The sequence below is a fragment of the Platalea leucorodia genome, assembly GCF_965183815.1.
Source record: "Platalea leucorodia genome assembly, chromosome: 29".
Classification (NCBI taxonomy): domain Eukaryota; kingdom Metazoa; phylum Chordata; class Aves; order Pelecaniformes; family Threskiornithidae; genus Platalea; species Platalea leucorodia.
The window spans coordinates 728942-752750 of record NC_138851.1 but is presented as its reverse complement, the minus strand read 5'-3'; the positions used below and the strand labels follow the sequence as shown (position 1 = coordinate 752750).

Below are 23809 nucleotides of genomic sequence, written 5' to 3'. Positions count from 1 at the left end.
CGATGGCCCCGTAGCGAGGTGCCCGCCTTGCGCCCTGGGCCAGGCGGGGACCCCCCAGCCCCCCAACCTGTGCTGGGGGGCCGCGGGGGAGTGGGGAGACGGTGGCTGAGGGCTGGGGAGGGGGCTGCGCTGTCCCCAGAGCCGGGGGGGGGGACAGGGGCTCGGTTCGGGGGGCCGGGGGCGTCCGCGGGGGCTCGTTACTGCAGAGACGAGGGTAAATATTTGCCGGGAAATGGAAAATCGGGGGAGCGGAGCCGAGCGGCCGTGACTCAGGCGATGAGGCAATGGGGCGACTCCGGCCAGCCGGGCCCCGGGGGCCAGCGGCCGAGCGGCAGCTGCACCGCGGGGTGGGGGGTCCCCCGAAACCCCCCGGCCTTGCTGTGGGGCCGGGAGCGGGGTTGGGGGCTGCGTACCCCCAAAGCCCCCGGCCTTGCTGTGGGGCCGGGAGCGGGGTTGGGGGCTGCGTACCCCCAAAGCCCCCGGCCTTGCTGTGGGGCCGGGAGCGGGGTTGGGGGCTGCGTACCCCCAAAGCCCCCGGCCTTGCTGTGGGGCCAGGAGCGGGGTTGGGGGCTTTGCACCCCAAAATGTGCCATTCTTGCTGTGGGGCTGGGAATGGGGTAGGGGTCTCTGCCCCCCTAAACCTCACTGCGGGCCTGGAAGCAGGGTGGGGGTCTCTGCACCCCAAAACCTGCCATCCTTGCTGTGGGGCTGGGAGCGACGTGGGGGTCTCTGCACCCCAAAACCTGCCATCCTTGCTGTGGGGCTGGGAGCAGGGTGGGGGGCTTCGCACCCCAAAACCCCCTGTCCTTGCTGCGGGTCTGGGAGCGGCATGGGGGTCTCTGCCCCCCAAACCCCACCGTCCTTGTTGCTGTGGGGTGGGGGGCTCTGCACCCCTAAACCTGGCATCCTTGCTGCGGGGCTGGGAGCAGGGTGGGGGGCCCCGCACCCCAAAACCTCGCTGGGGGCTCTGGTCCGCTCCCTACACCCTTCAGGGCAGTGGGAGCTCACCGCCGGGACCCCCCCCTCCCCCGGTGTCGGTCCCGGGACACACCCGTGGGGCGGGCCGGTCCTCCCCCTCCCCTCCCCTCCCCTCCCCTCCCCTCCCCTCCCCTCCCCTCCCCTCCCCTCCCCTCCCCTCCCCTCCCGCAGCCCCGACGAGCCTGGAGCGGGCAGGGCGGGCTACGAGCTCCGGTACCGGGCAGCGGGCACCCACCGGGCCGGGCATGGAGGGGCTCCCGCTCCCCGCCGCCCTCCTCGCCGCGCTCCTCGCCGTGCTGCAGGGCTTGCCCCCGGCCAGGGCAGGTAACGGGCACCGGCTGGGGGGGGGCCCCACGCCCACGCGTGTCCCCGCTCCCTTCCCCAACCCCGGCTCCGCGGGGAGGTGGGGGGCACCGGTGGGCTGAGCCCCCCCCCCCCCCCCCCCCCGGGACCCAGCGTGGGGACCGGGGGGAGGCCCCGCGGGATCCCCGGTGCTGTCACGCGTGGGGCCCCCCCCGGGGCCCCGCCGCCTTCAGCACCACGGACAGGGCCCCCCCCCCGGGAGGGGGGGGGGGGTCGGGACACCCCGGGGGGGGGGGGACCCGCTGGGACGGGGCGCTGGGGTCCCCCGTGGGATGGCACAGCCGGTGACACGGCCCCCGCCCCGCGGCGTGGGTGTTCGCCGGGGGTCCCTCGGGGGTGCTCCCCATGGGGAGGGGGTGCTCCCTGGGGGACAAGGGGGGTCCCCCCGGGGCAGGGGTGCACCCCGGGGGTCCCTTGGCAGGGGTGCCCCCCCCCGGGGCAGGGGTGCTCCCCCCCGGGCAGGGGTGCAGGCGGGATGGGGAGCCGGCCACCCGGGTCCCTTGGCTGGCCGGGGGGCAGTGGGGGGTCTGGGGGAGCCCCCGCAGCGTGAATAACGGGGATTCGTGCCAGCGCGGGCGTGGGGGGCCGTGGGGAGCCCCCCTCGCCCCGCTCCCGCCAGCGTCGCCGCACCCTGCCCCTTGGTTTTACCAGGAGCGGTGCCGAGCCGCTGGCACCCCCGCGGCCCCCCCAGCTCCCCGAGCCCCCCGCGCCGCACACGCCCGGGTCTGGCATCCGGAGGGGCTTGGCCGCTACAGCCGCTCCAGGGCCACCCACCAGCCCCGTACCGGGGGTTCCCAGCCCGGGGGGGGCCCCCCTAACCCCGGCACGCCACGGCCGGGCGACGGCTCTCCCCGGGGAACGCCGGCAGGAAGCCGGACCCATGTGCCGGGGTCAGGAGGGCCTGAGAGATGGCTCAACCGGAGCGGGGTCAGCCCGTTCCCAGCCCGGCCCTATCCTGCTGTGCCCCCACTTATTCTTGGGGTGCCCCAGGAGGGCTGGGGGCACCTTGGGGAGCCCCAGGAGGAATTGCAGCCCCCCTCCCCGGATCCCCCTGCCTGGCCTGCCCGGACAGGCCTCTCCGGCAGGGAGGGTGGCTGCTGCCCCGGGCTGGGGGGGCCCCGGTGCTCTCTGTTGTGGCTGCACCCCGCCATGCGCACCTGGCTGTGCCGGATTAACCCTCCCCGCGCCCGGCCGCGGCCGATGATTGGGGTCCGGCTCCCTGCGGAGAGAGGGGAGCACCCCCAACCCTCTCCCCACTCCCCCAGTTGGGTGCAGCCGGGCTGCGCTTAGGGGTGACGGGGGTCTCCCATGGGTGATGGAGCCCTCCCGCCCCGCAGGGTGCACCCGTGCCGTGGGGTGCAGAGCAGGGCCGGGGGCGGAGGAATGCGGTGAAGGAATCTGGCGGCTGCGGGACCGGACCTTGGGCCCACACAGCTGCCTGGCACCGGGCCGGCCCGGCTTGGCAGGAGGCAGGCAGGGGGATGGGGACGCGGCCGCGGTCCCCGGCTGGAAGCACAGAGAACGGCCGGGGTGTCTCCGGTGGGTCCCCACCCCCTGAAGGGTCCCTTCTTGCCCCGCAGCGGTGCCCGTGGACGTGCTGCAGACCCTGGGCATGCAGGATGGCCGGGACGGCGTCTCCGTCACCGCCGGGATCTGTCCGCAGCGCCCGGGGACCGAAGACCCCGATTTCGCTTTCCGTGTGGACAACCGCACCCAGCTCAGCGCACCCACCCGGCAGCTCTTCCCCGGTACGGCACCGGGCGGCCGTGGGGCCGCCGAGCCCATCGCGGGGTGCAAACCAAGCCGCTCCAAGGGCGAGCATCCCCTTTTGGGGTGCAGAGCTGCCTCTTGGGGTGCATCGGGGGGGCTTAGCCTGATGGCTGCCTCCCTTCCTCCCTGCTGTAGATGGCTCCTTCCCCGAGGACTTCTCCATCCTGGCCACGGTGCGTGCCCGGCGCGGAGGACAAGCCTTCCTGCTCTCCATCTACGACGAGCGAGGCGTGCAGCAGCTGGGCGTGGAGATCGGACTCTCGCCCGTCTTCCTCTACGAGGACCAGGAGGGGCGGCCGGCCCCCGAGCGGTACCCCCGTCTTCCGCAGGGTCAACCTGGCCGACGGCAGGTGAGTGTTGGGGGGCAACAGGGGGTCTCTCCGGCCCCTCTCGCTGCGACCGAGTCCCGTCTCCGCAGGTGGCACCGCGTGGCGCTGGCCGTGGAGGGCACCAACGTCTCCTTGCTGGTGGATTGCCACCTCCTTGCCACGCTGCCGCTGGAGCGGGGACCTCAGCCCCTCGTTAGCACCGAGGGGGTGACGATTTTCGGGGCCCGCCTCCTGGACGAGGAGGTGTTCGAGGTGGGTCCCTCCCCAAATCCTTGTGCCAGAGCCCCTGGCTGTCCCGCAGCACCCTTGCCCTGGTAGTGAGGGGTCTGGGGAAGGGGGGGACCCGGTTGCCGTGGTCGGTAGAGGCCCCGGTTGCGCTGGGGGCTGCTCTCTGTCCCCATGGGGTGTCCTTGTCCCCAGGGGGTGTCCTTGTCCCCATGGGGTGACCTGGTTCCCCTCCCTGCATTCCTGCCCACTGCAAATGTCAGGGGCCATGGGCAAAGAGGCCGCATTGAGGCAGCGAGGCGAGTGGGGCTGGCCCCCCCCCCCCCATTTTGTCCCCAGCAGGCAGACAAGGGTCCCTTTGTCCGCTCGCCACCCCCTGCACCCTCCAGCCAGCCGAGGGGGTGCCCCGAGCCGCCCACGGACCGGCCAGCTGCCGCAGGGACAGGGCTGGCCACGAGCACCGGCTCTTCCACGCGTGTCCGGGGTGTGCGTGGGCACCTGACCGGCTCGGGGTGCCGCTATGGGGGGCAGAAAACCCACTCCCTCATGCTCCCCCCTTCTCCTTTGCCACAGGGTGATGTCCAGCAGCTGCTGATCGTGGCCGACCCGGAGGCCGCCCGCTCCTACTGCCAGCTCTACATGCCAGACTGCGACCAGCCCCTGCTCTACCCCCTCCTAGCCCCCTTCCCAGAGGAGGTAAGCACCCAAGCTGGGAAAGGGAAAGGCTGGGGGGACCCTTGGGAGCCCCCACCCTGCCGGCAGCCCGCAGGGTGCTGCCAGGCTTGGTGTCATCGTGGGGGGAGCTGCCAGGGCCCCTGACGCCTGCGTTTCTCTCCCCGCCGGCATCTGCGCTGCCCCTTGCAGAGCGGCCTGGAGCCCACCGCCACCCCACGTAGGAAGGGCAAGAAGGGGAAGGGGAAAGGCAAGCGCAAGGGCAAGGGCAAGGGCAAGAAGAGAAGGAACAAGGAGCTGCTGGAGCAGCACGAGGCCTCCGTGCCCTCCGTCACGGCCAGCCAGGTAGAGAGCGTGACTAACCCGCCTCTGCGGCTGCTTAACCCACCCCGCTTAACCCAGCTCTGCTAACCTGCTGCTTGCGCTTGGCTGCGGCGTGCCCGCTCCGCAGCTCGCCAGCGCCCGCCGGCCGGCGCCGTGCCGCGGCTTGGCTCCTTGTGCTGAGACGGGACAGCCGGGACGCAAATCTGCCTTAAATGCAGAGCGGCTCTGGGTGTGCATGGCCTGAGGCGGACCCAGCTGCATCCCAGAGCTGGCGGTGCCCGTGCACGAAGCTCGTGCCATGCCACACGCGGCCTCTTGCATCCAGAGCGACTCCCAGCCTCCTCTTTGCATGGGCTGGGACAAAGCAGGCCGGTTCCAGCCGCTCTGGCCCCCGTGGAGCCAGACCTTTGGGTCTGTTGGACGTGACTGCAGGGTTCTGGCCGGAACGGCTCCTCCCCAGGATTCGGGGGAGCCCAGGCAGCCGACGCATCCCCTCCAGGATGCCGATCCTGCTGGCACCTGGGGCTGAGCCATCCCCACGGCTCCTGGCCTTGCGGAACGTGTCCCCGGAGCCGGTGGGGATCCCCTGGGTAGAGACGCCGGGGCGGGGCAGGAGGCAGCCCCCCGCCTCTGCCTTCGGCCCCTTTGGCTCTGGAAATGGGTCACGGCTGCAGCTGGGGACGGCGGCGCTGGCCAAGGGCGGCCCGGGGACGGTGGCCCCTCCTGCCGATGAGTCAGTCTTGGCTGAGCCGGGCCGGAGAGACCCGGCGAGGGGTGGCCGTGCTCCAGGCGCTGCTTGGAGCCAGGGGCCGTGCGGCCCCGGCGTAGGGGGGAACGGCCGCCCCCGCGCCTGGGAGCAGCAGCTGCCGAGCCCTGGCTCGCCTTCCCCTCTGCCCCGGCATCGCTGCCAGCCGGCGGTCCCCAAGGAGCGGGAGTCCCCGTGCTTTGTCCCAAAAGGGGAACAGCTCCGATGTCCCAAAGCCAGGCAGGGGCTGTGGTGGGGTGGGGACATCCCGATTCTAACCGTGGCCCCCCCAAAAGCAGGGCATCCCCTCGCCCTGCTGGCCTGCGGGACCCCACAAGGGTCATGGGCCAGCACCTCCCTCTGCCGCAGCGCTCCCCTCCTCACCCTGCGCCCTTTCCGCATCGCCCAAGGCCAGCGCGCCCACGCCGACGCCGTCCGCGGAGGAGAGCTCCCCGCCGCCGGTCCCCACCAGCCTTGCCACCACCATGAGCGTCACCCTGAACGGCACCGACCCCTTCGAGGTAGCGCCAGGGCTGGGGGCTGGGGCGGGCAGGGGAGGTCCCCCCGCTTTGCACCCCCAGCATCTCCCCATCCCTTAGGACACTGGTGAGGAGCTTGTGCTTGAACTCGAGGAGGATGGAGACGCTGGGGCTGACAGCACGGAGCTGCCGGGCTACGAGGACTACTACGACGGGGACCCTGCGAGCCGGGAGCGGTTTGGCCCCGCTGAGCGGGAGGAGACGGTGATCCGGGCTCCTCAGGTAACGCCGGGGACGAGGATCGGGCCCCCCCTGGCTGCAGCCGGCCGAGCTGTGGCCACGGTACGGGGTCCAGGGGCCGTGTAAGCAGTTTGGAGCCCTTCAGCCCAGCCCAGCTCTCGGCTGTTTCTCCTCACCCCGGTGTTTTGCAGGAGCCCAGCCTGAAGGGAGAGAAGGGCGAGCCAGCCATCGTGGAGCCGGTGAGTGGGGCACGGCCCCCCTGGGGCCGCGTGGCCCCCAGCCCTCTGCGGCACCCCAGGGCCACCCATCTGAGACAGTTGCAGGACGGGGCTCGCTCTCTTCTTTAGGGTCGGCGATTCGAGGGGCCGCCGGGACCCCCAGGCCCTGCGGTGAGGAGTGAGGGGCTGCTGTGGGGAGGGATTGGAGATGACAAAGCGTTAACATGCCTCCGTGTTCTCCGCAGGGGGAAACAGGTCCCCTGGGACCACCGGGGCTCCCAGGGCTGCCCGGGGACCCCGGAGATCAGGTATGGAGCAGATGGGGAGGGCTGCGACGGGGCCAGAGCTGCCCCGCGGTAGGGCTGGGGCCGCAGGCGTCCCGGCGCTCCTGCCGGTGCATGCCGGCGTGCGTGCGGGGCGATGGAGCTGCAAGCCCTGACCTGACAGCCTGGCTTCTGCCGGCGCGATGACGGCTTATCCCCCCCGTTCCCCTCCGCCAGGGTCCCCCGGGACGGCCGGGGCTGCCGGGAGCTGACGGGATCCGCGGCCCGGCGGGGACCATGATCATGTTGCCGGTAAGTGCTGGGGCAGGACGGGGCCCTCGGGGACCCTCCCGCCTGCTCCCTGCGGAGCCTGGTGGGGAACAGCTCTCTAGGTGACACAGAGCTGGCCGTCCCCAGGGCTGGGGGGCAGCGACTCCCCCCGTCCCTCACCCTGCTCCTTCCCCCCAGTTCCAGTTTGGTGGAGACTCCCTCAAGGGTCCCACCGTCTCTTTCCAAGAAGCCCAAGCCCAAGCGATCCTGCAGCAGGCGAAGGTAGGGACCCCCGCGAGCGGGCCCCCTGCGCAGCCTCCCCGCTCCCCCTCACCCCTCTCCTCCCTTCTCTCCCCAGCTTGCCATGAAGGGTCCCCCAGGTCCCATGGGGCTGACTGGCCGCCCAGGACCCCTGGTGAGTACGGCTGCTGCGGGGGCCGCTGCGGGGTGCCCACCCCGCTAAGCTGCACCTTATCGGGCACATCTCCTCATCGAGCAAACCCCCGTGGTGGGGTCTCCACGCTCTCCTGTTTTTGTAGGGTCTACCTGGGCACCCGGGCCTGAAAGGAGAGGCGGGGGACATGGGGCCACGGGTGAGTCTTGCTCGGCTGGGCTGTGCGAGGAGAGGGCGCGTGGGGTTATGCCCCTGGCAGAGGTCTGGCAGGCTGCAGGCAAGCCCAGCCCTGACGCCTTCCCCTCTTCTCCACCAGGGTCCCCGGGGAATACAGGGACCACCGGGGCCGCCGGGGAAGCTGGGCAGACGGGTAAGCGCTGGGGGTTCGGGTTTTACCTCCCCCAAAATGTCCTGGTCCGCTGTCACATGCCAGGGTGCCCCTTTCCCGTCCCCGTCCCGAGGGGCTCCGAGCCTCGGGCCCCTTCCAACTCCCTCGATTTGTCTTGCAGGGTCGTGCTGGAGCGGACGGTGCCAGGGGTCTCCCGGGGGAAACCGGACCCAAGGTCTCGTGCGTGGGGTGGTATCGGTGCCGGCAGCAGGGTGGGGGCCTCGCGCGTGGGATGACCCACGCGGGCTCAGCCTGACGCCTCTCCTACCCCGCAGGGTGACAGGGGCTTCGACGGGCTGCCGGGGCTGCCGGGTGAGAAGGGCCACAGGGTAAGTGGGACCGCGCCGTGTCCCCTCCTGCCACCGCCGTCCCCACGCCGCCTCACCCTCTCTCTTCTGCAGGGTGACGTGGGGAAGCCAGGACCAGCAGGACCCCCCGGGGAGAAAGGCGCCAAAGTGAGGAGCGTGGGGAGGGATAGGGAAGGATCAGGCCCTGCTGCTGTTGGCGGGACGTGCTCAGCTCCGCTCTGTCCTCTCTAGGGCTCCGACGGCCTCCCGGGACCTCGAGGGCAGCCTGGGGAACCCGTAAGTCCCTGCTGCCGGCAGCGGGAGCCTGGCCTGCCTTCTCCCCCAGCCCCAGGAGCGGCGGGGGGCAAGCTTGGCCCCCGGCTTTCTCCCTGCGGCTTTTTGGAGGAGAGATTGGGGCACTGGGCTCCCCCTCCCTGGGGAATATGGGGTGCTGGGGTCAGCGCTGCCGTCTGAGCCCCCACCGACCCCTCTGTCCTTCGCCCTAGGGTATGCGAGGCCTGATCGGCTCACGCGGCTCCCCCGGCCCCCCCGGCCCACCGGTATGAGACACCGCTCCTGCCTGTCTGTCTGTCCGTCTGTCCCCACCTCAGGCCAAGGGGATTTTTCTCTGTCACCCGTCAGCCTGGGCACGGCATCACCTTGGGGTGCAGCATCGCCCTGACCCTCTCTCCTTCCTCCGCAGGGTGCCAGCGGCATCGACGGAGCACCGGGGCCCAAAGGCAACGTGGTGGGTGTCAGCGGGGGCCCCCCAGGGAGCACCCAGCCCGAATTAACCGGCGAGAGACCGGGGTGCTCCAGGGAGGGGGAGGCAGGGCTGGGGCGATTGCTGCCACGTGCCCTCGAGGGGTGCGTGGGCCGGGAGGGTGCGTGGGGGCGCAGCGAGGGTCCGAGCGGCACATCCTGGGGTCTGAGGGGGTTTTCTGTGCTGATGGCCTTCCTCTGCCCCCCGCCAGGGAATCCAGGGGGAGCCGGGACCCCCGGGACAGCAAGGGAACCCCGGTCCGCAGGTACGTGGAGGCGATGGGGGGCCAGCAGGGTGTCCCCACAGGGCTGGGTGCTCGGGTGCTCCCTCAGTCCCTTCCCAGCACCCCGGTCTGTTCTCTCGCAGGGTCTGCCCGGCCCCCAGGGCCCTGTCGGGCTGCCAGGGGAGAAGGTGAGTCAGGACCCAGCGTGGATGGGGGGGTCCGGAGCTGCCCCAGCTCTGAGCGGGTGGTGGGGTGCCACAGGGGTGACCCCGGTCCCTCTGCATTCCCACACGTCCTCCTCTCGGCCAGGGCCCGCCGGGGAAGCCAGGAATACAGGGTGTGGCTGGGGCCGACGGACCCCCGGTGAGTACCGGCGAGGGGCTGTGGGGTCACTCGGGTCCCCAGCGGAGCGGGGACAGCAGGGCAGCGTCACCGTCCCGGCTTGGCGCTCACCTCTTGTGCGTCCCTGCAGGGTCACCCCGGCCGAGAAGGGCCAGCCGGAGAGAAGGGCCTCCAGGTAAGGGGCTCATCCCCCCGTCATGCCCTGGGCAGGGGGAAGGGGTCCTCTTTTCAAGGGGGGGATCCCATTTTTGCTGACTTTCTCCCTGTCCCCAGGGCCCTGTGGGTGCCCCTGGGCCCGTCGGCTATCCGGGACCCCGTGGGGTGAAGGTAAGCACAGCCTCCCCCTCCGCCGGGCTCTGCCGAGGCACGGTGTGGGGGATCAGGCGGTGTCCCCCGGGCTGGGGTCCTCCCTCCAACCCCTCTGTGTCTCTGCAGGGAGCTTTTGGCGTGCGGGGCCTGAAGGGCAGCAAAGGGGAGAAGGTAAGAGGTGTCGGGGAGAGGGGACAGCAGGGGACGGGGGTCCTCATCCTGCGGTGGCCGTGGGTGCCTCACCCCTGCCCTGAGATAGCTGTGGGTGGGGGGACGCCTGGGCTGCAGCTGGGGCAGCCCCCCTGTATTGGGATTTGGGGTGCAGCCCCACACTGTGACCCCATCTGGGGCTCGCAGCAGGGCTAACGCAGTCTCAGCCCCCCAAAACGTGCCTCTGTTCAGGGAGAAGATGGATTCCCCGGCTTTAAAGGGGACATGGGCCCCAAGGGCGAGAGGGTAAGTGGGGTCCCGGGGTGGGGTTGGTGGGGGTCTCCTCGTCAGGGCTTTGTGGGTTGGCTGCAGGTGCCACGAAGCCCCGTGGGGTTTTGCTGGCTGCCTGCAGGATTCGGGGTGGTGTTGGAGGGGTCATGGAGCCGAGGAGGGGACAGCTCTGTCTCAGGGGACAGCTGGGGACCCGAGGGGCAGCCCTGTCCCCCTGGCAGCGTGCTCCCCGCACCTCTGCGTTACCGTTCCAGGGTGACCAGGGTCTGCTGGGCCCCCGCGGCGAGGACGGCCCCGAGGGGCTGAAGGGGCAGACGGGTCCCATGGGGGAACCGGGCGCTCCCGGCCCTGCAGGCGAGAAGGTGAGGGGAGCCCCGTGTCCCTCCGTCCCCATCCCCGCGTCCCTCGCAGCCCGCGACTCGACTCTGCTCTCTCCTTGCAGGGCAAGCTGGGAGTGCCGGGTCTCCCGGGCTATCCCGGGCGCCAGGGCCCCAAGGTGAGCACAGGGGAGCCCCTGGGGTGTCCCCGGGACCCCAGGTGCCTTGGCAGCCCTGGGTTATCACTCGTCCTCTCTCTCCTTAGGGCTCCACTGGCTTCCAGGGTCCCATGGGGCTGGCAGGAGAGAAAGGCAAGAGGGTGAGTCAGCCCTGTCCCGCTGTGTCACCCTGTCCCATCCCTCCGGGCCGTTCCGTTCCCGTTCCATTCTCTGCCACCCCCTCTGCGAGCCAGAGAGGGGCTGGGCCGAGCTCAAAGCCGGGGAAGGGACCCAGCACCCTCTCCGTGCTACGTGCCCTCTCGCAAACAGGCTTGGGCTTGCTCAGTCCCCTCGGGGGGCAGGCGGGGGGAGCGTGGGCGAGTGGGGGGCTGCCCCGTGCTCTGCTCTCCCCACCGCCTCCCCTTTCCCTGCAGGGCAAGGCCGGCCAGGCTGGGCAGACGGGACAGCGAGGGCCCCCGGTGAGTGACCGAGCTGGGGGTGACAGGAATCACCCCGTCTGCCGTGGCCGGTGACTACCGCAGGGCCGGCTGTATCCCACCGTGACCATCGCGGGGTCCAGCTGCATCCCACCACAACCATTCCCGGGTGGATTGTATCCCACAGCAACCATCCTAGGGCCGGCTGTAACCCATGGCAACAGAGCTTGGGGTCTGCCGTATCCCACGGCAACACGTTCCGCAGCCTGCCGGTATCCCATGGCAATTAGGCTGGAGCCGGTTGTTTCCTACAGCAACCAGACCCTGGGGACCACCGTAACCCATGGCGACCAGATCCCAAACTTCCACCTGTATCCCATGGGAACCACGCTGGGGCCAGCCGTGTCCCTCCTGGCTCCATGCCCCGCTCCCATCCCGGTCCCCCAGCTCCCCACCCCGCTCCCTGCCCCGTACCCCCCACTTCCAGCCCCATCTCCCCTCTCCTCACCCCACTCTTGGCTCCGCTCCCTGCCCCACACCTTCTCACCCCGCTCTTTGCCTCCTGCCTGCACAGGGCCTCCCAGGGGAGCGCGGTCTGCCCGGTCCCACGGGAAAACCCGGCCCGAAGGTAGGTAGGAGCCTGTCCCCCGCTGTCCCCCATCTCCCCGTCTCCCCGCTGTGCTCAGGGCTCCGTGGGTGCTGGCAGCGGGGAGGGTGGGGGTCTTTGCTGCTGCCCTCAGCCTGTTTCTGTCTCCCCAGGGAGATCCTGGCCATGACGGGGCCCCCGGCGCGGTGGGAGAGAAGGTAAGTGAGGGGTGGTCGATGCACAGCGGAGGGGTGTCCCCCTGCAAAGGCACCCCAGGAAGGGACCGAGCATGGGGAAAATGGGGTGCCGGGCATGGGGAGAGGGTCTGGATGCTGCGGAGCCATGGGGAAAGCCCCTCTGCCGCTGACCGTGGGTTTTCTCTCCCTCCCACAGGGTCCTCAAGGTCCGCAGGGACCCAACGGCTTCCCAGGCACGAAAGGTCCCCCTGTAAGTGGTGACATCTGCGCACGGTCCTGCCCGTGCTTGAGACGGCGTGGGGGACAGAGTCGGGCTGGCACGTCCTCCTCCTCCCGCTGCGCCCTGTGGGGTGCAGGCAGCGGGGCGGGGAGCCCAGCTACGCAGCCCCTATCCCCCACCCCGTTACCTCTGCTCCTGCCCAGGGTCCCGCCGGGAAGTACGGCTTGCCAGGACACCCGGGACAGCGCGGCGAGCCGGTGGGTCCCCTGCCTCCCTCGCCTGGGCGGGGGGACGCCTGGCAGTACCCAGCATTAACCCCTCTCCCCTCTGCAGGGCTTTCATGGCAAAACCGGCCCCCCCGGCCCCACAGGGGTGGTGGGACCCCAGGTGAGTGCCGGGGACGGAGGCGGGAGGCGTTTGTGTTGAAGCGAGCCCGGTGGGATGGAGGGACCCCCAGAGCTCACCCTGCTCTCTCTCCCCAGGGTAAATCGGGCGAGACGGGACCTGTGGGAGAGAGGGGGCACCCAGGTCCCCCCGGCCCCCCCGGGGAACAGGGCCTGCCCGGAGCTGCTGGCCGAGAAGGAGCCAAGGTAGGAGCCGCGCCGGGGGTCCAACCACTCGCCCGGACCAGCACAAGCCTGAGCCAAGCGGGGCTGGGGCCCCTCTGAGCTCTGCAGCGCACGAGGGCTCTCCCCGGCTTGGTGGGGACAGAGCAAAGCTCTCTGCCGCTCCTCTCCACCTTGCAGGGTGACCCTGGCCCCGCTGGCATCCCCGGTAAGAGCGGCCCCCCAGGCATCCACGGCTTTCCCGGCACACGGGGGGCACCCGGAGAGACGGTCAGTGCTGTCCCAGGCTTGGACACAGCCTGTTACGGTCCTGGGAGAGGGGAGTAGGGTCCTTTCTAACCATCCTCCCTGCCCTCCTGCAGGGTCCGCCTGGCTTGAAGGGTGGGGAAGGTCCCCCTGGTCCCCCTGGACCCACGGTGAGTCCAAAGCATCGTGACATTCGAGGAGTTATCCGGAGTTTTGGGGTTTCCCTTGGAATATATATACTCCTTGGGGAGCAATTTTGCCACCCTGCTTAAAATTCTAGTTGATAAAGAGAAAGGTTTTTTTGGAGAGGAGGAAGACTGCCGGGGCCTTCTTCCCTCCACCCCACCTCTCTCTTCTCCCCAGGGTTCCCCCGGAGAGCGAGGCCCCACGGGGGCTGCTGGAGGCATTGGACTGCCGGGCCGGGGGGGTGCCCAGGGCCCCCCCGGTCCCGTTGGCGAGAAGGGCTCCCCGGTAGGTGCGAGAGGGGGTGGGGGGTGAGGCGGGAGGTGTGGGGCAGCGCTGGGACAAGCTGTGTCTCCCGTGGGTCCCAGCCCAGCCTTTCCCCTTCCTGTCTGCAGGGCGAGCGGGGTCCCATGGGTCCGGCCGGGCATGACGGGATCCAGGGTCCCGTGGGGCTGCCGGGGCCGGGCGGACCCCCCGGCCCCGCCGGAGAAGACGGGGACAAGGTAAGGCAGGGGGATGCGAGTCAGCACCTCCAGCAACGGATCCTTTGCGCTTCGCTACCGACAGCACGGGGAACGTACCCCGGCACGGGCGCTGGGGACAAGTTCCCTCGCAGAGGGGATGTCCCAGGGCTGGGGGACCTCCGGGATGGGGCAGGTTTCCCCTATGGCTTCCCGGGAGCGGGGCTTCCCCGGGCGGCAGCGGGCTGTTGGCCCTGGCAGGCTTCCTTGGCACTGCTTCCCAGGTGGTGGCAGGTTTCCCCGGTGCTGGGATTTCCTTGGCCCTGGCTCCCCAGCCGTGGCAGCTTTCCCTGGCTGCCACCACTCCCTCCTCGCCGTCTCTCGCCGGCCGCGGGCCCTCACCGTCTTCTCTTTGCGGCAGGGCGAGATGGGGCTTCCCGGACAGAAGGGCAGCAAAGGCGACAAGGGCGAGGCGGTGAGTGCTGGGGGGCCGCTCTGCCCGGCGTGGGGGGTTCTGCAAGGGGCAGAGCAGCGCCGGGAGCAGGGGGAGATGGCAGCAGCGAGGTGGGAGATGTTTGGGGGCTGCCCTAACCTTACGTGGGTGCTCCTGTCCCACAGGGCCCCCCAGGACCGACGGGAATCCAGGGACCCATCGGGCACCCTGGCCCCGCGGTGAGTAGCTGCTGAGCACCCTTCCCACCCTATTTATTCCCTCGGCTCAACCTCCCCTCCCCTCTTGGCTCCCTTCCCTGCCCTTCCACCCCACGCACTGGGGTTTCTGCGGGGCGGGCGGCGCTGACCCCAACCTCTCCCTTTGCAGGGAGCGGACGGGGAGCCGGGGCGCCGCGGGCAGCAGGGGATGTTTGGGCAGAAAGGAGATGAGGGATCGCGGGGTCACCTTGGCCTCAGCGGCCCCCCTGGGCTGCAGGTAAGGAGCAGAGCGGGGTGGGCTTGGGTCGGACAGGACAGGAGGGACAAGGGACAGACGACTGCGGGCTCTGCGCAGCCTGCCTGGGCCAGGGCACCCTCTGCCTTGCCCGAGGGGCTTCCAGACCCCCCGGGCTAACCCGTGCTCCCCGCAGGGCATGCCGGGCCCACCGGGCGAGAAGGGCGAGAACGGAGACGTTGGCCCCATGGTAAGGAAACCCCGCGGCCGTCCCGTTCTGCACGCCCACCGCTCCCCCTCCGCCTCCTTCTGCCCCATCTCCAGCTTCCCCCGTCTCCCTCTCCCGTGGGAGCTGCACGGCTCAGCCACCCTTTGCAGTCTGACCCCCTCTGTCCTCCCCACAGGGTCCCCCCGGCGCGCCAGGACCCCGGGGGCCCCAGGGCCCCAGCGGTGCCGAGGTGAGTACGGCCCTGGGGGGCTCGACGGGGGCTGCTGGCTGCAGGGGCTGCCCCCACTGTGGGTACCCCCCATCCTCTTGCCTTTAGGGCCCTCAGGGAATGCCGGGTGGCGTGGGACAGCCGGGTGCCGTGGGAGAAAAGGTAAGCCCACGTTTGGGAGCGTGGGTCTCAGTCTGGGTGCTGGGGCTGGGCAGAGCTGCCCGCACCACCCAGCACCCGGCAGCATCTGCCCCGTTGCTTTTCTCTCACCCAGGGTGAACCGGGCGAAGCGGGAGATCCCGGAGCCCCAGGGGAGCCCGGACCACCCGTGAGTATCACGGAGGGGAACGGGGTGTCTTTTGGGGCAAGACAAGGAGAATGGGGGCCAGCTCCTGCTCTCGCTGGCCACGAAAAGCACAGGCAGAAGTGGTGAACATTTTCCTGCCTCACCTGCCCCTTCCCTGCTCTAACGTGACTCCCTCGTCCCTCCGCAGGGTGTGAAAGGAGATGTGGGGGAGAAGGGAGACGCGGGGCAGCCGGGAGCAGCTGGACCCCCTGGCAAGAAGGGCCCACCAGGAGAGGATGGAGCCAAAGGCAACCTGGTAAGGGGAGGAGCGAGCATGGAGAGGCAGGGGGACGCTGCCCCGAGCCCCCCATCCCCGCCCCGAGAGCCCTGCAGGCTCTAATCCCTGTCCCTGCCTCTGCTTTCTCGGCACGCGGAAGGTTTGGGGCTCCCTCCCAGTCCCCCCCGTGTGTCCCCTTCTTTCTGCAGGGTCCCATCGGCTTCCCCGGGGATCCCGGCCCCCCCGGAGACCCCGGCGTGCCAGTGAGTAGCCCCTGATCACCCCTTAGAGGGGCCGCAGAGCAGAAGCAGCCCCGCTCCTGGGGTTTCCCCAGGGCTGGAGCCAGCCCCCACGTCCCCCGTGGTGCTCCGGTGTCACCCGCTGCCTCGCCGCCGTCACCCTGGGGTGGTGATGGGGTCGGGAGGTGCCAAGACGCCACGGTTCTCTCCCTGCTCCACCTCGCCGGTGCTTCCCGGTGTCCCGACAGCCCGGGGGTGGGCCGGGGGGGCTCGGCTAGGTGAGTGCTCACCCTCCCCTCTGTCACAGGGTCTGGACGGAGCTGCTGGAGAGAAGGGTGACAGCGGGGACCCCGGTCTGCCGGTGAGTGGGGGTATCACAGCGGCAAAAGGGGGCTCACATTCCCAGCGGGACCCCCCTGGGCTGGGGGGCTCGAGGGGCTCTGGCTGAGCCGTGCTGCTTCCCAGGGCTCTTACGCATCCCTCGCCCTCCACGCTTCCCCCGGTCCCGGCTGTGGGACCCTCCCCTCACCCCAAACTCCCACTGGGTTCGTTTCAGGGGCCGCCAGGCGCATCAGGGGAGCCGGGTCCCCCGGGTCCCCCCGGACGGAGGGTGAGTAGGGGAAGGGCGAGGGTGAGCTGGGGAGGGACAGCGCGGGGTGAACTGGGACCGCGAGCGGGGCTGGCCGGGGCCAGCGCGCAGCTCCTGGTGTCTCTGTCCCCTCATCCAGGGACCCGTGGGACCGATGGGGCGCGAGGGCCGTCAGGGTGAGAAGGGTGCCAAGGTGAGCGGTGGCCGGTACGCCTCAGGGCTCCCCAAACCCGCTCCCCTCCAGAAGCCTCCGCCAGCCTGCGGCAGGACCAAACCCCCCCGGAGAGGTGGGGCTGGGTGCCGAGGGGTGCCAGCCTCAGCTCCGTCTGTCCTTCTGTCCCCAGGGACAGCCTGGCACGGACGGGCCACCCGGGAAGACGGGCCCCGTGGGGCCACAGGGGCCGCCGGGCCGGCCGGGCTCTGAAGGGCTGCGTGGGATCCCCGGCCCTGCTGTGAGTCGGGGGCTGCGGGGAGGACGCTCCCGTGCCGCCGCCGGGCTGCCCGTGTCCCCGAGGCTGGGCCAGCTGGGGCTGGGGGACGTCCCCTCGGGCACGGTGGCTGCAGCCCGAGGGGTCGCAGCTTGGAAGGGTCTTTTGGAGGGGCTCAGCCTCGGGCTCCTCTCCCACACCGAGTCTTTTCCAGGGTGAACAAGGCTTGCTGGGGGCTCCGGGACAAGCGGGACCACCCGGCCCCCTGGTAAGTCAGGCTGAGCGAGCCCTGGGCATGGGTGATCTGAGCTGGGCACGGCCCGGGGTGTGTGACACCCGCTTGGCCTCTTGCAGGGTCCCGTGGGTTTGCCTGGCCTCAAGGGAGACCCCGGCCACAAGGGAGATAAGGTGAGACGAGAGAGTGCAGAAGCTGGGGTCCCTCACCCCGGCCTCGTCCCCGAGCCCCCCTGGTCCTGGGAGGGGGCTGCCTGACGCTGCCCTTCGCCCCCAGGGCCACGCTGGACTGATTGGGCTCATTGGGCCGCCAGGAGAGATGGGGGAGAAAGGAGACCAGGGGCTCCCGGGCATCCAGGGCCCCCCGGGACCCAAAGGAGACCCTGTGAGTATTTGGTGTCTCCCCTGAGCTCAGGGGCTGGGGGAACGTGGGGGGAGACAAGGTGCAGGGGCCGATGGGGCGCAGCCCCCTCGCTCACGGGGCTGATGCCGTCTCTACCCGCAGGGTCTGGCCGGCCCCACTGGCCCCACTGGGCCCCCCGGCCCCCCTGGGCTCTCGGTGAGTATCTGCCTGCGCCGTGTGGGTTCACCAAGGGTCTCCTGCCTGCCCTTAACTCCCCCGCAGACCCCTGGGGGCTTCGTTCCCGGGAGGGTGAGAGGGGCAGGGGGGAGCCTGAGCCCCAGGGAGGGGGCGGGGGGCAGCCGCCATGGGGTGACCGCGTGCCCAGCCAGTGCCCCTCTCCTCTCTTCTGCCCCTCGCAGGGACCCTTGGGCCAGAAGGGCTCCAAAGGCTCACCGGTGAGTGCTGGGGAGGGATGGGGCCGGGGGGCAGCTCCTAACGCGCTCCCAGGGGGGAACCCGAGGCCCGTCGCGGGGAGCGAGTGCTGCGGTGCCGAGTCCTCTTCTTTCGCAGGGTGCTCTGGGTCCCCGAGGTGACACGGGCCCTCCCGGCCCCCCAGGACCACCGGTGAGTAAGGGGGGCTTTGGACAGACACCAGTTCGCGTCTGTCCCCTCCTGGGAGGGCTCCGGTGTCCCCAGGACGCCCCTCATCGCGCTGCCTGGCCCCCGCTTCTGCCGCTCTCACCCCTTCATCCGTTTCTGTCCCAGGGCCGCCCAGCCGAGCTGCTTGAGCCGCTGCCCTCGAGCCGGAGCAGGAGGCACCGGCGGGCAACCGAAGGGGCTCCGGGGGAGCAGGGAGCCCCCCGGGATTACGAGGGGCTGGAGGAGGTGTACGCGTCGCTCAGCTCCCTGCGCACCGAGGTGGAGCAGCTGAGGCGGCCCCTGGGCACCCCCGAGAGCCCCGCGCGGGTCTGCAGGGAGCTGCAGCTTTGCCACCCGCACCTCCAGGACGGTGAGGTTTTGGGGGGCCGGTTTGAGGGAGAGGGGACAACAAAACCCCCTCTGAGGGACGGGGGGGACCTTGCAGCGTGCCAGGCAGTGCCCGTGCGGCGTGGCCCTGGCCACGGCTCGGCCAGAGCCAGCGGGGAGCCAGACCGTCTCTCCGTCTGTCTGTCCTTCCTACCTTCCTTTCCCAGGCGAGTACTGGATTGACCCCAACCAGGGCTGCTCCCGAGACGCCTTCCGCGTTTTCTGTAACTTCACAGCCGGCGGCGAGACCTGTCTTTTCCCCGATAAGAAATTTGAGGCTGTGAGTTGAAGCAGAGAGGAGCTGGGTGTCCAAAACCACCCCCCCGGCGGGGACGCGATGGGGCCAGCGCGGGGCTCGCTTTTCCCCACGCTCCGGGGGGCCGGGGTTGGAGAGGCTTCGCCACCGTCTCTGTCCCCCCCGCCACCATCTCTGTCCCCCCCGCCACCGTCTCTGTCCCCCCCGCCACCATCTCTGTCGCCCGCAGGTCCGACTGGCCGCCTGGAACAGGGAGAAACCGGGAACGTGGTACAGCACCTTCAAAAGGGGCAAGAAGGTGGGAACGTGGGTGCTCCTCGCGCTCCGGCCTGGGGTGGGGAGGAAGGCAGACCCCCCCGCCTGGCGTCACCCCGACCCCTGGGCAGGCGGGTGCAGATGGGTGCCTGCGTCTCAGCCCCCACCCCGTGCCCTCCTCCTCCTCCTCCTCCTCCCAGTTCTCCTACGTGGACGCGGACGGGAACGCCGTGCCCGTGACCCAACTCACCTTCCTGCGGCTCCTGAGCGCCAGCGCCCGGCAGAACTTCACGCTGAACTGCCAGCACGCGGCCGCCTGGTACGACGCCCGCGCCGGCACCTTTGCCCGCGCCCTGCGCTTCCGCGGGGCCAACGAGGAGGAGCTGGGGCACAATCACCCGGCCGCACCCATCCGTGCCCTCCACGACGGCTGCCAGGTGGGTGCCCAAGCCGCGAGGACCCCGTTATCTCCGTCCCCGCCGCCTCCATCCCCCCATCGCTCCTCCCAGCCTGCGTACGGGGCACCCGGCCGCCGCCTACGCCACCGTTTGCCGCCTTCCCGCAGGAACGCCGCGGCCAGGAGCGGACGGTGCTGGAGGTGACCTCGTCCCGCGTCGAGCGGCTGCCCCTGATGGACGTGGCCGTCCTCGACTTCGGAGACGCCAACCAGAAATTTGGCTTCGAGCTGGGCCCCGTCTGCTTCGTGGGCTGAGCGCGGCCCCGGAGAGTGCACGGGGCGGGACGGCCTGGGGGGGTCTCCGCTCCCTCCGCCGCCCCCCGCGCCAGGGACAGTGACGCCGGGCCTGCTCTGGCATACTCAGGACTCGGAGCCGCCGCAGTGCCGTCCCCCCGTGCCTGCGCGGCCCCCCCTTATTTATGCTGCCGGCTCCCCGGGGCGGGGGGAGGCTGGGGCAGGCTGCCCCAGGCTGGAGGGAGGGGGTTCGAGCTCGGCCCCCTCCCCGTGGTGCTACACCGCTCCCCGAGAGCCCCCTTAGTGAAGCACTGGACGTGCCCTCGGCACGGCAACACCGCGAGCCCCATCCCCATGCCTGCGGGCGCCGGACGGGCCCGCATCCAGCCCCCTCCCCGGCCGCCGCACGGAGCCGGCGTCCCCGTGCCAGGCCACGAGGCGGGGGGACTCGGTGGTGGGTGTTAAATCTCCTCCTTCGCCCCCACAACGCGCTGGGGGGAGCGGGGGGAACCCCCCTGCCCCTTCGGGGGGCATCGCCCCGGCTCACGGCAGAGCCCAGCGCCGGCGGCAGCGGGGAGGTTGGGCCGGGGCTGGGGCCGCGCGCGAGGCTCAGCCGCGGTGCCGTCGCGGTTACTGTACGATAAACCGACTGTATCGACGCCGTCTCCCGCCCCGAATCCTTGCCGATTCCCAGGGAAACGGGCAGCCGTTGCGGGGCGGGGGGGGGGCCGCGCACCCCAACCCGGGGCTCGTGGCACCCTGAGGCCGCCGGCCTTGCGTCCCCGCTTGCGCGAGGCCGGGATTTGGCTTGGGCGCGTGCCCGCTGCCGGCCCCTCCTGCGCCCGCCCTGGGCACCCATGGCCGTGTCCCCGTGGGGCAGATTTGGGGGGGGGGACGACACCGCCCAGGCTCTGTCCCCGGGGGGGGGACGCGAGGGCAGGGTTGGGGCCTGAGCACCGGTGGCAGCCGGCCCCGAGCCCAGCGGGACCCGGGTATCCCGCTTGTCCCCCCCCAACCTCCGTCCCCCGGAGAGGGGACCGGGGGCCACCCCACCGAGGGGACCCATGGCCACCCCGCCAAGGGGACTGGGCGCCACCCTGCCTAGGGGACCCATGGCCACCCCGAAGAGGGGACCCATGGCCACCCCACTGAGGGGACTGGGGGCCACCCCAGAGAGGGGACTCGTGGCCACCCTGGAGAGGGGACCCATGGCCACCCCACCGAGGGGACCTGTGGCCACCCCAGAGAGGGGACCCGTGGCCACCCCGGAGAGGGGACCCGTGGCCACCCTGCCCAGGGGACACGTGGCCACCCTGCTGAGGGGACCGGGGGCCACCCCAGAGAGGGGACCGGGGGCCACCCTGCCCAGGGGACATGTGGCCACCCTGCCCAGGGGACCCGTGGCCACCCCGGAGAGGGGACCGGGGGCCACCCTGCCCAGGGGACCAATGGCCACCCCGCCGAGGGGACCGGGGGCCACCCCGCCCAAGGGACCCGTGGCCACCCCGCCGAGGGGACCGGCGGTCCCCCGCGCCCCCGAGCATCCCTGCGCCCGGGCTGCCGGTACCCCGCGGGGGATGCTCGGTCGCCTCCCCCCCGCCTCGGCTCGGTCCAGCCCGGTTCGGTTCCGCCCAGCCCGGGGCCGCTCCGCTTCCAGCCTCCCCTCCCGGGCGCGCCGCCCCCTGCACCGGCCCGGGGCCGCGGCTGCAACCGGCGGCGGCGGGGCCCGGCCGGGGCGGGGGCGCGGCGCGGACAAAGGCGGCGGCGGCGGCGGCGGCGGCGGCGGCGGGGCCCGGCCCGGGGGATGCGGCTGCGGCGGCGCTGAGCGGTTGCGGCTCCGGGACCGGCTCCGGTAACGACCCGGCCCGGTTGAGCTCCGGTCCCGGTAACAGCGGGGCGGCCCCCGGCGGGGTCCGTGCCTGCAGGATGCGCTTCTTCCCCGGCCTCCTCCTCCTCCTCTCCGCCGGTTCCCCCGCCATGCAGGTAAGGGCGGGCGGTTCGAGGGGGGCCGGCCGCTGCCCTCCGCCTCCCCCGGGGCTGCCGCTGTGGCACCGGGGCCGGTGGGGCCGCCAGGACCTGCCCTGGGGACAGCCCCGGGCCGGGGACCGCGGGGGGCCCCGGCACCCCACGGCGCCCACCCAGGGGTGCGTTCGGGGGTGGGGGGGGATTGGGGTGCTTGCGGGTGGCGTTTGGGTGCTGGGGTCCTTCCCGAGCCGAGGTGGGCGCTGGGCTTTGCCCCGGTGCCCCACCGCCCTCCCGGCCTCGGGGGTCCAGGGCTGCCCGCGGCCACCTGGGTGCGGGGACGGTGGCATCCCCCCTCCCCGGACCCCCCTGGACTGAGCTGGGGGACGCCGGGGACCTCGCCCTGCGCCAGCGCGGTGCTGGGGACAGGTGGGTGACGGGTGGCTCTGGCGGGACCGGGGCGGGAACGCCTTCACACGTGGCCGCCGAGGACGAGGGACGGCGACGGCCTGGATCCGTCCCGCTTCACCCCGGCCGTGCCGCGTGCCCCGGGCTGGCCCCCGACACCGGCGTGGACGTGGGGTGCTGGCTGTCCCCACCCTGGGGGACACCGTGGGGTTGCGGGTGGGTCCAGGCCAGCCTAGGGGGGAGCAGGCACCCATGGGTGCACCCCGGCAGGGCTCGGGGCCGGTGCTGGCTCTGCGCCGGGCTGAGCTGCCCGCGGGGGGACAGACGGGTGACTCGGGTCCCCTGAGAGCAGCCGCCCCGGCAGCACCGGCAGGGACCAGGCTCTGGAGGTGCCAGCTGTGCTCCAGCTGTGCTCGGCACCGCCGGGGCGGTGGCAGCTGCACCGGCGCCCGCCAAGGCGGGTGTCACGGGCTTGCGCGCCGTCTCCCAGCGGGGCCGGGGCCAGCGTGGCTCCGCCACCCGCCTCCCTCCGCCCGCTGCCGCCGGGATGGCACCGTCCCGGCGCCCGCGTGCCGGTGGCATCCTTGCGCCGGGGCGGAGGTGGCGAGGCGGGAAGGTCCCAAGGGGCGAGACCGCGAGGACGTGGCTCCGTGGCCCTGTGGCTCCGTGGCCCCGTGGCCCCGCGTACCCCAGGGCTGCCTCCGTCCTCCCAACCGCCTCGGCCCATCCCTGGGTGCCAGCTCCGGGGCCACGGGAGGTCAACCCGCAGCGGCCGCCGCCACCCGCCGTGGGGACAGGGCCGGTTTGGGGGCTCCCGCGGTGGCCCCGGCCGCTCCCCGCAGCCCCACGCGCCGGCTTCGGCACCGCCCGGGGCCCGCGGGTCGGCGGCCAGAGCCGTGTGCCGGGCCTGGCGTTATTTGCAATTAAGCTGTTCGTTATTAGCAGCTGGCTCTGCTGAATATTCAGCGGCGGTTGTGCAGCCTGTTGCATATGCATGAGCTGGGGTTGCCAGGCTGGGGGCTGCGCCAGCCCGGACGGGTCTTCCCCGCAGCTGCTTCCCAGTGGGTGCTTTAGTGGGGTGCTGGGGTTGAACTGGGGTTGAACTGGGGCCAATTCCAGGCGGGAATTCTGTCCCCAGCGTGGCCCTGCCACCGCCCTGCTCGCGTCCCCAAGCTGCAGGCGATGGGGCTGGTGTGGGACCCCCCCAAACCAACCTCCCTTTCTGGGTGCTGCCCAGCCGGGGGGCTCGTCCGGGGGGTGACGGGGCCGGGGTGGGGTGCGGGGACCCGGCCGGGGTCCGGGGAGCTCCGGGCGGGCTCAGCGTCCACAGCCGCATCCGGATCTCCCCCTTCCCCCCTAAACGGCTGCTCCGCTCCCAGCACCCCAGTGGGTTTGGGGGTGGGGGTCCCTCGCATCTGCGCCTCGGTGCCCAGCACCCCGCTCAGCCCCACCTAACGCGCCGGAGTTAAGGGGGCGTTCGCGGGCAGATCCCTGGGCCGGGCGGGAATGCTGCAATGGAGCAACGAAGAGGTGGGGAGGAGGTTTGGGGGTCCCGGGGGGGGGGGTCTCCCCCATCCTCCCACCCTGTCCTGGCTGCGCAAAGCCCCACGGGTGAAGGCGCCCGCCCGCTGGGCCGGTGACGCGCTGGCCCCGTGGGTGGCCCCGTGGGAGCGCGTGGCACGCAGGACTCGTGGCGGGTGGGAGATGGGGGGGGTTTGGGAGCTCTGCGCCGTGGCTGCGGGGTCAAGCCCCCCAAAAATGGGTCCTTAAAGCGGCAGCCGCATCGCTGGGGGCCGGAGCATGGGGACAGCCGTGCCTCGGGTGGCGGCTGCGCCCGGCGTGGGTCCCCTCTGGGGCCAGGTCCCCGTTTTGGGGATCCCTGGGCGCTTGGGGGGGGGTCTCAGGGGTGAGCACCCACCCTTCGGGCCCCGCTGGGGTCTCCTGGCCGTCCCCACCCACCAGGGCCTTGTCCCTGGGGACGCGGGGCCGGTTGTCGCTGGGGACACGGGGCCCGCTTGTCCCTGCGGGTGCTCCCCTGTCCCCTCCGCCGCGGTGGCCGAGCCGGTGCCTGCAGCGCCGAGCCCAGGAGCCCCCCAAA

General features: G+C 71.8%; 1 protein-coding gene across 1 annotated transcript; it reads left to right on the top strand.

Moving 5' to 3' along the window:
• Positions 1-1158: 1158 nt before the first annotated feature.
• COL5A3 (collagen type V alpha 3 chain) lies at positions 1159-19974 on the top strand. The gene is given in 68 exon segments (XM_082334179.1): positions 1159-1302; positions 2922-3089; positions 3247-3425; positions 3427-3461; positions 3530-3692; positions 4239-4361; positions 4530-4682; positions 5817-5927; positions 6006-6167; positions 6317-6364; positions 6473-6514; positions 6589-6651; positions 6844-6918; positions 7075-7158; positions 7235-7291; positions 7416-7469; positions 7587-7640; positions 7780-7833; positions 7934-7987; positions 8060-8113; positions 8198-8242; positions 8452-8505; positions 8649-8693; positions 8920-8973; positions 9075-9119; positions 9241-9294; positions 9404-9448; positions 9547-9600; positions 9709-9753; positions 9985-10038; positions 10278-10385; positions 10466-10519; positions 10606-10659; positions 10933-10977; positions 11510-11563; positions 11695-11739; positions 11915-11968; positions 12142-12195; positions 12272-12325; positions 12421-12528; positions 12685-12774; positions 12867-12920; positions 13114-13221; positions 13329-13436; positions 13816-13869; positions 14013-14066; positions 14215-14322; positions 14477-14530; positions 14685-14738; positions 14826-14879; positions 14992-15045; positions 15212-15319; positions 15490-15543; positions 15827-15880; positions 16076-16129; positions 16248-16301; positions 16453-16560; positions 16751-16804; positions 16891-16944; positions 17048-17155; positions 17276-17329; positions 17533-17568; positions 17684-17737; positions 17879-18122; positions 18307-18419; positions 18625-18693; positions 18851-19087; positions 19216-19974. Coding segments are annotated over 68 exon segments (5331 nt in total). The 5' UTR covers positions 1159-1223; the 3' UTR covers positions 19363-19974.
• The last annotated feature ends 3835 nt before the right edge of the window (positions 19975-23809 follow it).